The sequence below is a fragment of the Seriola lalandi genome, unplaced genomic scaffold, assembly GCF_002814215.2.
Source record: "Seriola lalandi dorsalis isolate HSWRI2012SDOR001 ecotype SW California unplaced genomic scaffold, Sedor1 jcf7180002054945, whole genome shotgun sequence".
Classification (NCBI taxonomy): domain Eukaryota; kingdom Metazoa; phylum Chordata; class Actinopteri; order Carangiformes; family Carangidae; genus Seriola; species Seriola lalandi.
In genome coordinates, this window is record NW_019525496.1 from 3,436,370 (window position 1) to 3,452,271 (window position 15,902).

The 15,902-nt window shown below is 42.1% G+C and overlaps 2 protein-coding genes across 3 annotated transcripts; one reads left to right on the forward strand and one right to left on the reverse strand.

Annotated features, from left to right (window-relative positions):
- Positions 1-2,256: 2,256 nt before the first annotated feature.
- On the forward strand, positions 2,257-8,937 carry klhl22 (kelch-like family member 22). 2 transcript variants are annotated; one of them, XM_023394034.2, is made up of 7 exons: positions 2,257-3,060; positions 4,183-4,348; positions 4,440-4,763; positions 4,907-5,316; positions 5,920-6,112; positions 6,281-6,514; positions 6,735-8,937. In XM_023394034.2, the coding sequence occupies exons 1-7, from the start codon at positions 2,816-2,818 to the stop codon at positions 7,074-7,076; spliced, it is 1,914 nt and encodes a 637-aa protein (XP_023249802.1). In that variant the 5' UTR covers positions 2,257-2,815; the 3' UTR covers positions 7,077-8,937. The 2 variants fall into 2 exon arrangements, with proteins under 2 accessions (XP_023249802.1, XP_023249803.1); XM_023394035.2 differs by having other exon boundaries at positions 4,440-4,751.
- A 2,894-nt stretch (positions 8,938-11,831) lies between these two features.
- Positions 11,832-15,311, reverse strand: tbx16 (T-box transcription factor 16). Its single transcript, XM_023393847.2, has 9 exons — positions 14,986-15,311; positions 14,667-14,823; positions 14,443-14,545; positions 13,860-14,024; positions 13,505-13,651; positions 13,332-13,402; positions 13,094-13,182; positions 12,790-13,003; positions 11,832-12,702 (listed from the first exon to the last, which is right to left on the reverse strand). Exons 1-9 carry the CDS (start codon positions 14,999-15,001, stop codon positions 12,264-12,266), a joined length of 1,401 nt encoding a protein of 466 aa, XP_023249615.1. The 5' UTR covers positions 15,002-15,311; the 3' UTR covers positions 11,832-12,263.
- Positions 15,312-15,902: the final 591 nt, after the last annotated feature.

Sequence of the window (15,902 nt, forward strand, 5' to 3'; positions counted from 1 at the left end):
CATTTTCATTATCGATGAATCTGCATATGATTTTCTCAATTAACGAATTAACGGTTTGGTCTATAAAATGTCAGAAAATTGTGAAAAATGTCCATCACAGTGTCCTAAAGTCTATGGTCATCCTAAAATTTATTGTTCTCGACAAAATTCTTTATTACAAAATAAGGCCAAGAATTGGAAATTGGGAATGTTTGACATTTCCAATTAAAAAATGTATCAAAATAGATTTCCTGCTGATCAACTAATCAAATAATCAAGTAATAGTTTCAAGTCATGTCCAAAACCTAGTAGAAATTAACTTAAGGGGAGTTATAGTATGTGTGCAGTGTATCAGTAATGTGTGTGTGCTATTCAGGGAGCTGCAGTTTAGGCTCTATGACTGGCAGGAATTATGGGAGGGCATTTCTTCAGCCAGATGATGAAGTGCAGACAATGTGTCGGGACAAAAAAAAGTTATGATTTTCTACATGAAAAGGGCATTTCTGCACCCAAGACAAAAAGCCAGGGGAGCTTTCCCTGTCAATTCTCTCTGTGCTCTCCACAGCAACGTATATTAGATTGGGAAATAAATCAAGTGATGGATTATTCCAACAGTGTTTTTGCGGCTGGAAAAATCTCTACTCTTCATGTCAGGAAATGATATATGCAAATTGAAACCTCAGCAGAAGATGAATGAGATTGTGAAACCTAAGCAATATGGAAGCTTCAATTTTATAAAAAGAGCATCATGACTGCATGGCTGCCTTAGGAAATCTATCTGGCAGCTCATGCAGTTATCAAAATGTGGTAAAAATCAATCTGGAAATTGTTTGATCAGCTGGAGACAAAATACTGGAGGGATGGTAATGATAAATACAACAAACTTTTCTGCAGATCAAAGCTCTTCCCTATTATGATATGATTTTATGAATATATAGGATGTAAATGTATTATTTAAATACAAGGAAAAAGGTAGCAATACCATAACGTAATCCATTACAAGTAATTTTAAAAGTACACAAGTAGTCTGTCCACTCTACTTTTTTTTTTTTTTTAATTATTCATGCATTAATATGTGTGAGTTGTTTTAATGTAGCTCGCTCAGGTGGTCCTTAGCCTAACCACTGCTGTGTAGTTAATTAGTCTAACGAGTAACTTGAGGAGCTCGAGCCCTTGATGAAATGCAATGAAGTAAAAAATGCCTTACTTACCCGTAAACTGCAGTGGAATAGAAAAATGCAAATTGCCCTCTTAAGTGAAGATCCAGTACTTAAGTAGTGAAGTATAGACAGAGAAAATGTACTTGGGACTACTTTCAATGCCTGGTGCTGGAGTATTTGTACGACATGCAGAGAGACATCAGACACACGGAGAATCTTTAGAAACGATCTTACAACAGACAATTGAGCAGGAAACAGCGTCCTCTTGTGTTTGACAGAGAGAGTCTCAACATTTTAACAAAAAAATCTGACTTCTTTATCAATGTAAATAATCCGAAACTGAACAAGGGATAGATATAGCCTCATATTATGTCTAATTCTACACACCAGAAACACATTATTATTTCAAAACACAAACTTAAAAAAAAAAAATTTATGGAACATTGTACAAATACAAATTTCAGACATCTGGTAATATCAAATGTGCAAAAAGTATGTAAACTATGTATATAAACACATACATGTAGGACATGCATATACATATATATACATGTATATGCATATATGCATGTGCATGCGTATGTATACAAAAAGAGAAAAATATATGTCAGTCAAATAGAAAAACCAATCAAATGACATAAAACGTAATGTTAATGTAATAAATAATAAATAACAAATTTGAATAATAAAAATATATAAATTAAATACAGCAATTAATCATCCGTCAATCATTTTAATCAGGAGCTACAGAGAAGAGACATCAAAATATGTTAGAGTGAGTTGGCTTTTTTTGTTGGTTGTATGTTTAAGTGTTTCTGTGTATATATTAAATTCAATTAAAAAGGTGTTGTAATTTGATTTGGAGAATTTTGCTTTTTGTATGTGGAATCTGTCAATTATAATTAAAAGATTGGTTATGAAACTAAGGAGCTAGTTATTACATTCAAATTAAGTTATAATATCCTTAGGTCTAATTATTACAAAAGACAAACTAAAACTGTAATTCCCATGCAATGTCACACACGTCTCTGATTGGTTCCTTGCTCGAGAATGGGCTGGACCGTAGGAGAGCAACGACCTATAGTGGTTGAGCTCACCGCCTGAGACCAAAAAGTAAACAGAGTTGTTTTGATCTGTCAAAAGATCAGGCGACAGTGCAGGTGATCCAACGAAGGATCTGGTGTCATTGTGAACCGACAGTCAATGTAGGACGGTTTGTTTCTAACAAACACGAATATACTTTCGTGCAGTCGTTTTGTTTCAGTTTTTGAGAGTCTAGCTCGCTGTTTTTATAGTGCGTTAGCAGCAGCTAGCAGGCTATCAGCTGCATTGCTAGCTGACACCGTTTAAAGTTAACATTAGCTGACGGCTTAGCTGCGTAGTGACAGCTAGCAGTAGGTCGACTGGAGGGCGTATATATATATAACTGTATAGTTTCACGTCTTTCTTATTGCTCTATAAATCAAGCTGTGGCGTTAACAGTGTATATAACTTGTTATCGCTTAGCTCCGTAACTGACTGCAGTAACATTTCAAACAACGTAACCACCCCTCTTTAGCCGCTAGCTGCCAAGCGTATCCTTCCTCTTCTTGTTCATCCCCCTACACGCCGACTAGATTTGTGACAAGTATGTGAAGAAAACTCTGAATGATGTTAGCACTGGGCAGGTAAAAGTGATGAAGCCTGAACAGTATCTTGCCATGGCTGAGGATGGAGAGCTGAGTCCAATGGGAGGACGCGCTGGCTCATCAGGCCGGCCGGGCCGACAGACCTTCAGAAGTTCAGCCCATTTCCGCAGCCTGCTGGAGGGCCTGCTGGCTCTCAGACAGAGTGGCATCCTGTTTGATGTGGTGCTGCTGGTGGAGGGTAGACCCATCCAAGCCCACCGTATACTCCTGGCAGCCTCTTGTGATTACTTTAGGTAAGAGGTCACACCAGGCCCCAATTTATGTTTCGCTTTCATATCTGTTTTTCTTACTTTTTTTTTATTTGTGTCAGAGCACAGGAAGATTTACTACAACCTCCATGTAGATACCAGTAAAAACTCACTTATAAACCAATATGCAGATAGTGCAGCAGTGTCAGGCAGTATTCACATGCATACCACTGACCATGACTAAATGGCCAGATCCCTCCAGGCTACTAGTTAGTGTTTCACACATTCTTTGAATTTTACTCCTATCTTACATTTCCATACAAAAGCACAATTTAATCATTGAGTGCAAGTGTCTTCAGCTCTGTGTCACAAGACCCAGACAGCTTGGTGCAGAGTCCCATTAAGTTTATTCTCTTGTACACCAACTCCTGCAGCTTAACAACTTATACATCAATGTGTCATATGATCATCCGCCTTTACTCCTGAAGTTTGTGTTTGCTTGCACTGCCTTTGTGTATACTTGTCTGCTTACATTATGACTTAAACAAACCTTCAGGTTTTGCACGCAACGTGAAATTGGTCGACACGCAGCCAGTGGTATATGTAACAGAGTAGTTATACATATAGGTGTATTGACTGTGTCATCAGTATATATTATACTTTATATAAGTTTGTAGCTTACTTTGCAGGCGTGGAAGACGATGCATTGTGCTGGTAAACTAGAGATCTACTTTTGGTAGGTGTCCCTGCAATCCCATTATGATGCTAAAAGTAGGTTAAGACAAGGCACTAACATCCCTGTACACATATGCTTTTTACTGAATCCTGTAGGATGTGCTTTGTACCAGTAGCTGAAGGGAATAACAACTGAAGCTTAGTACATTCAACACAAATTTGGTTGAAAACATATGAAGATTTTGTGATGGCTACAGAAATCTCAGCTTTGTAATTGCTTTCCTTTCTTTTAAGGGGATTTGTCTGCTTAATATAAACCTTTTCTTTTGGCGTTTGGTCTTTATTGGATTGTTCATGGTAGAAAATGACAGGAAAACCTGCAGAAAGAGAGAGGTGGATATTGTGCCGCAAGAAGAATCCATGTTATGCATTATGTTATCGTCACTGGGCCAAGTTGACCCAACATAACAATGCATCACTCTTCTCCACCAGGGGAATGTTTGCTGGAGGCCTTCGGGAGACGCAGCAACAGGAGATTCCAATTCATGGAGTATCCTACATGGCCATGAAAAAAATACTTGACTACATCTACACGTCAGAGATTGAGTTGGACCTGGAGTGTGTGCAGGAGGTCCTGATAGCTGCCACACTGGTACAGGTAGGCTGTTGCTCTTTTTGCTGAATTAAATTGTTTAGTATGTTATTTTTTTCAGCTGACTTTTGTCTTTTGTCCCTTTTATGTTTTATAGCTGGAGAATGTCATTGGCTTCTGCTGTGATTTCCTCTTCTCTTGGCTGGATGAGAGCAACATTTTAGAAGTGCATCATCTAGCTGATCTGTATGGACTGCAGCAGCTTGATGCCAGGCTCCACTCCTACATCCTCAGGAACATTCAGACTTTGTCTCGAACTGACGTGTACAGACAGCTCCCCCAAGATGAAGTCTTCAAGGCGCTGAGCAGTGACGAGCTTCAAGTGAACAGCGAGAACGAGGTGTACGAGGCCGCACTTCACTATCACTACAGTCCTGAGCAGGTGGAAACTGACCAGGTGTACTTACAGGTCAGTCCAAAGGTGTGTCTGCATTTTGTATTCATCTCTCCATATCCATCAGATACACAGTATTGTATTTACTTAAATAAAGGAATCCCTGTTATTGATCATGTACCATAACCCTTAATAACATTTACCTCATCTGCTATCTCTCTGACCTAAAGGACAATCTCAAAATGCTTGACGCTGTGCGCTTCTGCCTGATCGAGAAACAAGTGTTGCAGAGACTGAATGGCCGACTGAACCAGTGTCCACTGAAGGATTCAGTTTCAGCTGCCTTGCGTTACCACGAGCAGGAGATCTGGCAGCCCGTCCTGCAGAGTCCTCTCACGCAGCCGCGGTCCACCTTCCGCTGTATATTGGGCTTCGGGGGGATGTTCTCCTCCAGCTCCGTCACATACAGGGAAAACTTGTTTCAGGTGTTCCACCCGAGCTGGCGGGAGTGGAGGACTCTCACTGCAGCTCACGCACCCCGAATGTCCAACCAGGGCATCGCTGTGCTCAACAACTATATTTATCTTATTGGAGGAGACAAGAACACCAGTGGATTTCGAGCAGAGACTCGCTGCTGGAGGTGAGATCCCATCAGAATATTTTTTTAATGCAAAACAACGCTGATTGGTTCATATTGTGATATATTCAAAGCTACGACTATCAATTCTTTCCATTATTGGTTAATTAGTTAATTCTTTTAGATTAATCAATTCATTTTTGAGTCCAGAAAATGTCAGCGAATACTGAAAAAAGTCACAGTATCCCAGAGCCCAGATACGGATACATGATGTCATCAATTATCAGAACTGTGCTCTTTGATTGATTGATGTATTAGATTGATTGTTTAAGCACAAATTCTGTTCGCTTTTAAATGTTTCTTTGACCAACTCAATTTAAAGCTGTGAGAAAAAAAGCTTTTGATTGTATCACTTGATCTTCACCAGCAGATGAAAAACTGCTCGGAAAAAAATGTGACTTTGAACATTTGCAGTGCCATGACAACTGGACAAACCTGGACATTCCCTACTGAAATTACTCACTGATCTGTTTTGTTCCAGTAGAATTTTCTCTGTTCCTTCACTGACTGAACACAAAGATAATTTGATATCTACTTTGTGCACAGATTTGTTTCCTGCTGGTTGAATTCCTAGAGTCTCATTTCTTCCTCACTGTTTTTTCTCAGATACGACCCCCGTCACAACAGCTGGTGCGCCATCCAGTCTCTGCAGCAGCAGCATGCTGACCACTGTGTTTGTGTGGTGGGGGGCCATATTTATGCCATCGGCGGGCGAGACTACAGTAACGAACTGGAGTCAGTGGAGCGCTATGATCCGCACACCAACACGTGGGAATTTATGTCACCTCTAAAGAGAGAGGTATGAGAGCTAAAAGTGTAAAGATGAGAAGGCAATGCTTGTAATACCTGTAACAGCCACATGATGGTGCTACATACACACCTGAGTATTTTGAATGGGACTTTCCTGCTGTTTACCAGGTATTCCCCACTATAAATACCTTTAATACCGGTCTAACCTTCCCCTCAGGTGTACGCCCATGCTGGAGCAGTGATGGATGGCAAAATATATATAACCTGTGGGCGCAGAGGGTCGGCGTACCTCAGAGAGACCTACTGTTTTGACCCTGCGGCAAATCAATGGACAGCGTGCGCAGAGGGGCCAGTGGAGCGGGCGTGGCACGGCATGGCTGCTGTGAACGGACGCATCTACGTTATTGGGGGAAGCAATGATGAGCGTGGATATCGGCGTGATGTCCTGAAGGTATAATTTAAATTAGAAAATGTTTTATAGTCTGCTGAGTCCAACCTTATTTTACATTCTGATGAAGGCCTTCCTGAACTAAAAAGCCAAGTGGACTTGACTTATTGAATTAAGTAAATTGGCTCTGTCGGAGTCAGAGGGACACCTTTTGACAGAGGTTGTTATTATGGACAGCACTTTTCTTAATTAAAGCCTCCCTCCCTCCTTTTTTTCTCTTCAGGTGGCATGCTTGGACCCCACAGCCAACTCTTGGTCTTTGGTGACCCCTCTCCCCGCAGGACATGGAGAACCTGGCGTAGCCGTGCTGGACAGTTGCATCTACGTCCTGGGCGGACGCTCTCACGACAAAGGTACCAGGATGAAATACGTTCACGTGTACAACACCGACACGGACGAGTGGGAGAATGAGACGGAGTTTAAGGAGCGCGTCTCCGGCCTGGCAGCCTGCGTGGTGCTCATGCCTCCTGCTTTGATCGCCCAGGCCAGGAGCTGGGAGCAGCGCACCAAGGCATCATGGGAAGACTTGGACATGGACAACTCGGAGGACTCTAGTGAGGACTGACTGAAGCCGCCGTGTTGAACTGAATCTTCTGTAACACTGGTGACTGTTGCACTTTTTTTACTCGGCATGTTGAATTTGAAGAAATTTGAAGATATTTTTTCGTGGCGGTGGTTATAGCAGCATCGTGTCCTTTGTGCATGTTGACCACTTTGAGTGCCTCTGAACCAAAGTGTCATTCAGGACGTTTGCGCACTTTTTGTTACTTCGCAGATTTGATCTCAGATAATCACACTCCGACCGTGAATCCCCGCCTGCTCGAATGCTAATGCTACTGTTTGTCGTTGAGCCCTCATTATTTCCTGCCCCTGTAGCTGCTTCTGTGTTGTTTATCATGGAGAAAAACCTTTCCTGTCTTCAAGCGAAATAAAGCAGTGAAGATTATTGGCTATGCAATAACATGGTAGTGTGGACTACTCTCAGCTGCTTATATTTATTCTTTCAAGAATTTTTGACATGCAGTAGGTTCCTTTTGAACTTGGGTTTAAACTTCAGAGTTTAACAGGCAGTGGTTACCCTTTGTAATGTCAATCCTTCAATAGTCAGCTAAACTGTCAATTTCTGAGATATAGAGATCTTCTTTTATAGGATTTGTAAATCCAACATCTTAATCCACATCTCCAACCTAGCAGCTACTGATCATTGCTAGTAACTGAGTTATCTTTGCATCCAAACTACTGAATAATCATTAGACTTTTAAATTTTAACATTGTGCCTTTTTTGTGGTTACACTTAAAACTGTGTATGTGTACTTTTGTTTATGTATGTTTAGATGGATATCATCAGTTTGTTGTGAAAAAAACAAAAAAGACAATGTGTTTGTACCTGAGTGATGAAGCACTGGTGCTACAGGTTGTTGACCTCATCTCAGAATATGTTGCCATGTCTGCGAATTAGTTAGGAGTGTCATGTCTTGACATTTGTGTAATGATTTCCAAACCATTACGGTGATATTTTTGTATCCTCTCACTGATCTTTCTTACTGGATTTTATTCCATGACGGAATCCAAAGAGCACAATGAAGAGCAGTTGAGGAATATTTCTGTTTGCTAAGTCGAGCTTTGCTCCGTGCTTCTGTTTGTTACCTCACTTCACAGTTAACACTGTTTAATATGGTCAGATAACATGTTAAATGACTCCTCCGCCGTTATGCATCATTTATTTCTGTCACTGAAGAAAACTCAAGGAACGAATCACATTTAAAATGTAGTTTGTCTTTTTCATGGAGTGGGAGTTCAGTAGGACTGCAACACACTGTCAAACAAGATATGCAACAGTTAGTACATAATAGACACGTTTTCAGATTTAATAAAAGTATCTAATAGCATATTGCTTTTGTCATGCATGCACATTAGTTGGAGTCAGTGCTGCAGCCACCATCATGGTCGCTGAGGTCATGTGCTCTGAAATTTTTTGAGGGGCAATTAGGCGTTTTAGCAACCTCGTGGGAGTTATATTGCACAGTTAAAAACTAGCATGTGTTAGGTATTATTAAGGCTGATTTTATTATTTGAAAATTTGACAAATTTTAGACCAATAAGGTTCTACTAACAACTTTGTATTTCTCCATCAGAATTTTACAACATTTAGACTTTGTTGCATTGAGTTTATAAGTAGTTTAAGGAATTTCCTCAAAACTATTGCTCCATTTAAATAAAATGTGCAGAAACTAAAATAAATAATAATGAATAAATAGATGAGTTTTATTTTCTTTTGGCATGTATGTAGGGGTTGGGGTTTTGCCAAAATCCTTGATATGGCCTTAGTTTGGGTTTAGAGGTTATGCTTTCACTCTTCATCAAAGTTCATGTTACTGCCTTTTTGTGTAACTCAGCACAGTTTCATAAATGTAATGTAAAATCTCCTCAGGTGATTGTCTTCCTTCTTTGAACTGCTCTCTGGTGGTTGCTGCCTCGTGCCCTTTATTCGGCCTAGTCTCTACTAGTTCCTCCCCATTTGGCCCCACACTCCATCAGCTTTATGAAGGCTGACTGCTGTTTTCCTCTCCGAGGCTGTTTCATCTACATCTGTTACCCCCTGCCAGCCCTAAGTGAGTGCCCCTCCACCCTTCTCTGTTTCACACTATTGTGCCAGCCCCCACTAGGTTGTCTGGTTGGATCTGCTGACACCAGCACTGGACATACAGGATCTGCTGTGTTTTTAAGCATCAGTCTTTTCATTCCAAAGCTGGAGTACCACCTGGGGGATACTTAAGACATATGTCATGCACTTAACCAGAGTGCAGGTCGATCTGGTGCTCTTTGCTGGACCGTTATCAGAGCAATTAAAAGCCCCAAATTACCCATTGACGTGGAGCTATGCAGATTAAACACAGTGGAGTTGTGGACATGTGTGTCGAGGGAATCTGACTAAGTGCTCGCTTTCATTCTCGTTTCTCCTGCTGTGTGGGAGAGGAGGAGGTCCAAAGTCAAGCAATAAGTCAATAGAGAACAAAGGGAGTCACCTGTGACTGAAAAACACTTCTTTTCACTGTGACAGACAGACGATGTTACTCCGGAACATCTTTAAGCATTTACTGATGGCCGTAAACAACATGACAGTCATGACAAAGTATGGCCTCAGTGTGTATTTGCTCCATATTAAGTGATACACAGTCTACAACGTTTTAATGTCAGCTATGCATAATCAATAGATCAGGAGGTAACATTTAACCAAGAGAAAACGAAAACTTCCCCCAAAAAGCTGCAGAATCTATTCGACCCATTTGCATCATCCAGAAAATGTTCCTTAGTGTGTCTTACTGACCTTTAAAAATTAGTTAAGAATGCAGGATCATTATTGAATACACTCAGTTTTACAAATATACTGTACTCAAAAAGCATTTTACACTCCAAATGCATAATTTCATGTTTTACCTGTCAGTTTCCATCAGAAAGAATGTGGCCGATACAGCTCCCTCATTATGTTTTGTGTCCTCAGAGTGCAGCTCTACCATAAATTATTCAGCAGCTGTATAATCAACTCTACAGTTGTCCATTCATATTTTTATTACACGTGACACATTGTATAAATCCATATACAACTGAACTAGGTGGTGCAAATGCACATAATGCACTAGTACAGTATAATAAAGACACAAAAAAGAGCAAATGAGGCATAGAGCTCTCAGCTTCACTCTTATAATCAAATGTACCAAAATGAAAAAAAATGAACCAAGTCAGTCAGGAACATCAACCACAACCTTCCTCTGGGGTACAGGACTAAAACAGAATTAAGGATTTGGCTGGATAGTCGTCATGGAGAAGTTTGAACATGGCATTTCAAAAAAGTTATTATCTTGCCCTATAAATATTTGTTATCAAGAATTTAAAGGGCAAGATCGTCATTTTTTTCCATGTTACATTTTCAGCTGCCATCCAATAATGAGATTTCATTAAGCACAGTGACAATAATTTGTTGAAAATTTTAACCAAAAGCTTCATCACGGAAACATTTCTGTGATGTCACCTTCTTTAGGCAAACTCAAAGTTTACCGCTGTATTTGTTTGTTTTTGCATGGCTGTAAAAACAGATTACATGCCTAAAGGAAATTGTGACCAACCCCCCTAACAAGGATTTAATTTCCCCATTTCTTTATGATATGATCTTTACTGGGTTTAATTGGCTTTAATTTAACTGGCTTCTGGGATATGCAGTATAATCTCATAAGAATCATACTGACCCTCTCAGCCAGCAACACAGATTCCTGCATGGATACCTCTCTTCTTGAGCTCATTAAAATGAGTAAATAAAGTGGGTGGATTATATAGCTGTCGAAGTCTGGGGCTGGATGTACTGGTTCAAGAAGCCTCCAAGATAATGAATCACAGTGAATCAAATCCACACCACACCAGAATTGTTCCTGAAGGATGACCTCCTCCTCCTGCCCCCCCCGCCCCCCCCGGACTTTACAACAGTCATTAGCAGCTCATATCCGCCCAGGGTGGAGGCGATGGGCCCAGTCTGTGTTTTTCAGTAGTGAAAAGGAGCCAACAGCCCCCCATTTTCATGCTTTTTAAGGCTCATTGAGATGGAGAACGAGAGTTGTGCAATGCTTTATGATGTTGGTGGGTAAACCTCAGCAGGTGAGCCGGAGTCACGGTAATACAATGTCTTTAATGCATGCTGGGCCTGTCGAAACTACAGAGTGGTCCTCATTAGATCAACAAAGAGGAAATACAAACAAACACCACCAAAGGATGTGCTGCTCATCAGAGCTGGCCAGGTGCAAAGTATGCAGATGTGCACCCCTCAGACAACGACACTTATACAATACAACCATTTGCTCGGTAAAGTTGCTGCGTGCAGAATGTGGATTGGATGAAAATCAGAATTATAAACAGATTATTTGAAACTTGATCACTGGCAAAACCAGGATTTATTTCCAAGGTCAGTAAAAGATACAAAGGTCTGAGAAGTAATCAGAGATTCTGTTGCTTTTGTACCTCTGGGAGATGAGTGTCACTCTGTTTGAATTAAAAGGTAACGCATAATAAGGAAAACTACTTGTCTCATTTAAACCATCCACTGAGAAAAGCAAAATGTTACATATAAACTAGGTGTCTTTTTAAAGAAGGTTCATTTATCTTGTATTTAATTCCTGCTGGGAATCGATTTTCTGTTATAAATTGTGTTTCTCCAAACGATGGATCTGATTCTTAATGTGAAAAGATAGGGAACAAAATGTAAGCGTATTCACACACACTCACACACACACACACACACACACACACACACACACACACACACAGAATCACATTACTTTTAGGCTTTTATTTTCAGATCACATCACAGTTTGAAGACAGATATAAATTGCACACTTACGTTTTATTCTTTCTTTCTTTTTTTTTCTTTTTTACAAAAATAATATTTACACTGGAACATGAGATGAAATACAAAATAAATAGACAATTAATAAACCAATCCATCAGTGTGGCGCAGCACACGTCAGTAGTTGCACTCAGAATACGAGTCTGAATCCTGCCGCTCTGAACAGAGAACAGAGACAGGCGGCTCCTTATACTTGTTTTCATCTTTCGGTTTTTCTATTCTTGTCGCAGGCCTCTGGCCCTCAGCCTTGTCTGGGCATGCATTCTCATAGCTGTGAGCACTGGATCAGCTGTCTGGCAAGATGGCGCAGCGGCAGCATCAGTTAAAGTCACTCTCCGGCAGTTCACACTGAAGATCCCTTCACCAGCAGGAATAAGAGAACAGTGGGTACTGGCTCCACTCAGCCACGTTGCCATGGTGATAGCCATGGTGCACAGCTTGTGTGGTGTAGTCAGCCGTCAGATGGTGAGGAGGGGGATACTGGGCGGGACTGGGGCCGCTCCACTGGCCCAGGGGCTGCTCCGCGCTGTAGGGGCTGTAGATGTGGTGGCCGATGACCCCTGGCTTGCCGGCCTGGGCCATGGTCATGTTGAGGACCCCGGTGTAGTCCTGGGGGCCAGGGAGGTGCTGGGGGCCACAGGGGGAAGGGCCAGTCTCATGCGTACGGGGCTTTGAAGAGTCATGATCGGGGACGGTGGCGACATCAGGGACTCTGGACTCAAAGCTGCTGCGTCCTGAACCACTGTTGCTGCTGCCGATGCTGGAGGAGGGAGAGGGAGACTTTCCATACTCGTGGAACCTGAAGAGAAACAGGAAGTTGTTCAGTGCTCCGGCTGTCAGGATGAGACGACATTCTCAAATGTTACATTATTTTATCAGTATTCACCTGTAGGGCTGGTAGGAAGCTGGAGCAGGAACAAGCTGCTCTGCGTTGTACATATCTCTTACGTCTGCCCCGACTGGAGATTCAGTCCTCACTCTGTGCTCCCGCTCAGCAGCCCACGGGGAGTAACGCTCCTCTTTGACAACATCAACCTCTTTCCTTTTGGGCAGCTCTCCTTCCTCTCCATCATACCCTTCATATGATGACTGGCAAAAATCTGAGGAGACATAAACCACCAGATAAATTTAGAAATACAGGACCAGAAAGTAAAAACATCAATAGGCGGAGGAGAGTCTTGAACCTGTACCTTGTGGACTGTCATCATCAGAATCCCTGTTCAGGATGCTCGACATCTTCGGTCGCTTCTCAAGGCAGGCTGGGTTCTTGTTTGTACGCCTGCAGAGGAACATGGAGATCATTAAAACAATACTACATACATTACTTTCACTGCAATCTACTGCAGAGGCATAGCTGGGAAAACAGACTTCTGTGGGCCCTCTGCAGCTGCAGCACCACTACATGTATATGACTAGTGTGATACCCACCTTTTTTTAGTTGTGCCTTCATCCCGGAAACCTTTGGCAAATGGGTTGTGATCAATCTTCAGTTTTGTAATCTGCAAGAGGGAGGGGGGAGGTTAAAGGAGTTCAGTTAAAATGTCAGTACTGTGTGACGTCCTGCCAGTAGCTTGTGCTGGTTTAAAGTGTCGGGAACTGACCTTGGTGTTCTGGTAGGCGGTGACTGCTGTGAATGAAGTCTCGGGGAAGGTGAAGGTCTGGAAAACACTCCAGCGGACACTGAACAGGTCGTCTGCCTGGACGATGTGGAAGCGCGGGTGGTACCGATGCATGGAGTGCAAAATGATCTGCAGATAGAAAGACAGTGATTGAGTAGGAGTATAATGTTTTTCAAATACTTGGAACTGTAACACACACAGCCAGAGCGTCCCGTCTGAACGCATCACCAGTTTGTCAACCGAGTACTTTAATTATCCAACATCCTTTAAAAAAGTGGATACCGTTTGGACATACAGGGTTATTGTCAAGCACCTCATTTGGAGTGCTCGTACTTACGTGGCCGTGCTGGTCGAGTGTATTGTTGGTGAGCTTGAGCTTGAGGAAGGAGACGGACTGCTTCATCCAGTGGCTCCCCGGGGCTGGAGAGTCGGGGTGGAGGTAAGTCCTGCAGGGAGGCTGGGGCTCCGCTTTTCCTGCCACCTCCCATTTCTCTTTATTCCACTGTAGGAAGGAGACAGATAGTCAGTCAGTCAGTCTGTCATAGAGCAAGATGATTTACAGAGTCTTCCCTTCCCACAGTGTAAGAGGAGGTTGATAGAGTGGAGAGTGGTGGCTGGCCAGTACCACCCACAGAGATAGGGGGTAGTACATTGGGCTCCCAGCAGGGGATAGAAAAACAGGAAGAGATAGCACCCTTTGATGTACAATGTCGAGGGGGGGTGGGGGTTGGGGGGGTGACAAACAGGGGATGTCTTGTCTGGAGATAGTGGTAACCCCTCTGGGATATCTACAGCCAAAGCCATGGCTGCTGTAAGAAAGCCAAGGCTACTTTTTGTGTTGGAAATTCTTCTCCGTTAAAAACAGCTAAGATCGAGATTAGACTCATTTATAAGTGAAGGAGGAATCACTGCTGTCTTACCTTATACCTGAAGCCGTCCTCAGGGACCATGTCCACCAGTAAGATGTACTTGGCACATGGAATAAGGCCGGAGAGATTCACTTTACAGTGTGGAAACATCCTCCTGCAAAACATAAAGGGAAACACATGAGTATGCAAGAGGTACAAGAAAACACAGCAACACACACTTTCCCAACACTTTGCATTAAATATATATATATATATTTTTTTTTTTGTCAGCTTACCGCCCCGGTTTAGTGATGATCATCTCCGTCCCTATTTCATGAAAGGTCTTCCAGAGTTCAGGGTCCTCCAGAGTCATCCTGATGTTACCCTGGAGATAAGCATCTGGGCCAGCAGCCATGGAGGAGGGAGGAGGGCTGTTGAAGTTGGGCTTTAAGTCTAGAAGACGATAAGGTTCATCATAGCAATGCTTCACCAAAAAAATGACAGAATTCACGATTGAGAACACCATGATCTGATAAAAGCTAAAACAGGTTTGGAGGTTGTAGTTATTCATTGAAAAGCCCAGTGTGAATCTACCAAAGTCAAGTCAGCACTCACCTCTGATCGACTGCATTCTTCAGGTTCAGGAGTAGCACAGGAAATGTTTGAAAAGGTTCATGCACTGAGGGTCAGTAAGAAATCCAAGTATCAGTGAAATCCAAAGTGTTTCTTCAGCTCTGCTCTCCCTCCTTCGTGGGTAGACAAAAAACAAAACAAAAACAAAAACAAAACAGATATCCAGCAGCTCAGGAAGTCAGAAGGTGGGTCAGCCTTGTTGCACCAGATATTTCAGAGATCTTGTGTCCTGCAGGATGGGATGACCATGACTTTTAAGGGGAGCCCTGGAGTGGGTGGGGTCAAGAGAGCCATTCCCAGGCTTTGAAGTGCCACAATCATGAGTCAATGTCCCGCTGTGATTGGAGGGTGCTGGAAATCAAAGAGACTTAACAGAGCGTTGATACCATCCCCACAGGAAGGGCTGCGGAGGAAATGCATCTTTATTAACTGCTAAGAGACTTTAAAACAAATATGGACAGACTTCTCTGCTGCAGATCGGGGCTTCACAGCGGCACCAGAGTCTGTGTAAATATCATTCACACAGATATAACCACGCACGAAAATGCCATTTAGTGTGTTTGTGCAATGTAGTAAACACCCGGTGTAATTCATTTGACACGAGTGAGACAACTGCAGTACAAGGCACATTTACATGGAGTAGCCCACTGAGGTTTGTGTGTGCACCCGAGCAGTTTCTGAGAGTCAAAGTAGAATTTTACAGTGTCATTCTCAAATTTAACATTGTACATACAATATATTGACATGTTAGTGCATAAAATAATAGAAATTTTTTAATTTTCCCTTGATTACCTTTACACTTTTTAAAATTCTCAGCTTTCTCCATCAGAGAAATTACACAGTGGGTGGGAAAGTCTGTGTAAACCCATAATGGTGATAATGATGATAACATGCACTCC

Excerpts from the sequence above, each read along its gene's own strand:
- tbx16 (XM_023393847.2), bottom strand. Across the intron at positions 13,403-13,504 it reads CCGCCTACCAGAACACCAAG|ATTACAAAACTGAAGATTGA; the intron begins GTCAGTTCCCGA and ends TCCCTCTTGCAG. Across the intron at positions 13,183-13,331 it reads GAAGGCACAACTAAAAAAAG|GCGTACAAACAAGAACCCAG; the intron begins GTGGGTATCACA and ends GTTCCTCTGCAG.
- klhl22 (XM_023394034.2), top strand. The coding sequence starts at position 2,816 with ATGAAGCCTGAACAGTATCTTGCCATGGCTGAGGATGGAGAGCTGAGT. Across the intron at positions 4,764-4,906 it reads ACTTACAGGTCAGTCCAAAG|GACAATCTCAAAATGCTTGA; the intron begins GTGTGTCTGCAT and ends TCTGACCTAAAG. Across the intron at positions 6,515-6,734 it reads ATCGGCGTGATGTCCTGAAG|GTGGCATGCTTGGACCCCAC; the intron begins GTATAATTTAAA and ends TTTTCTCTTCAG.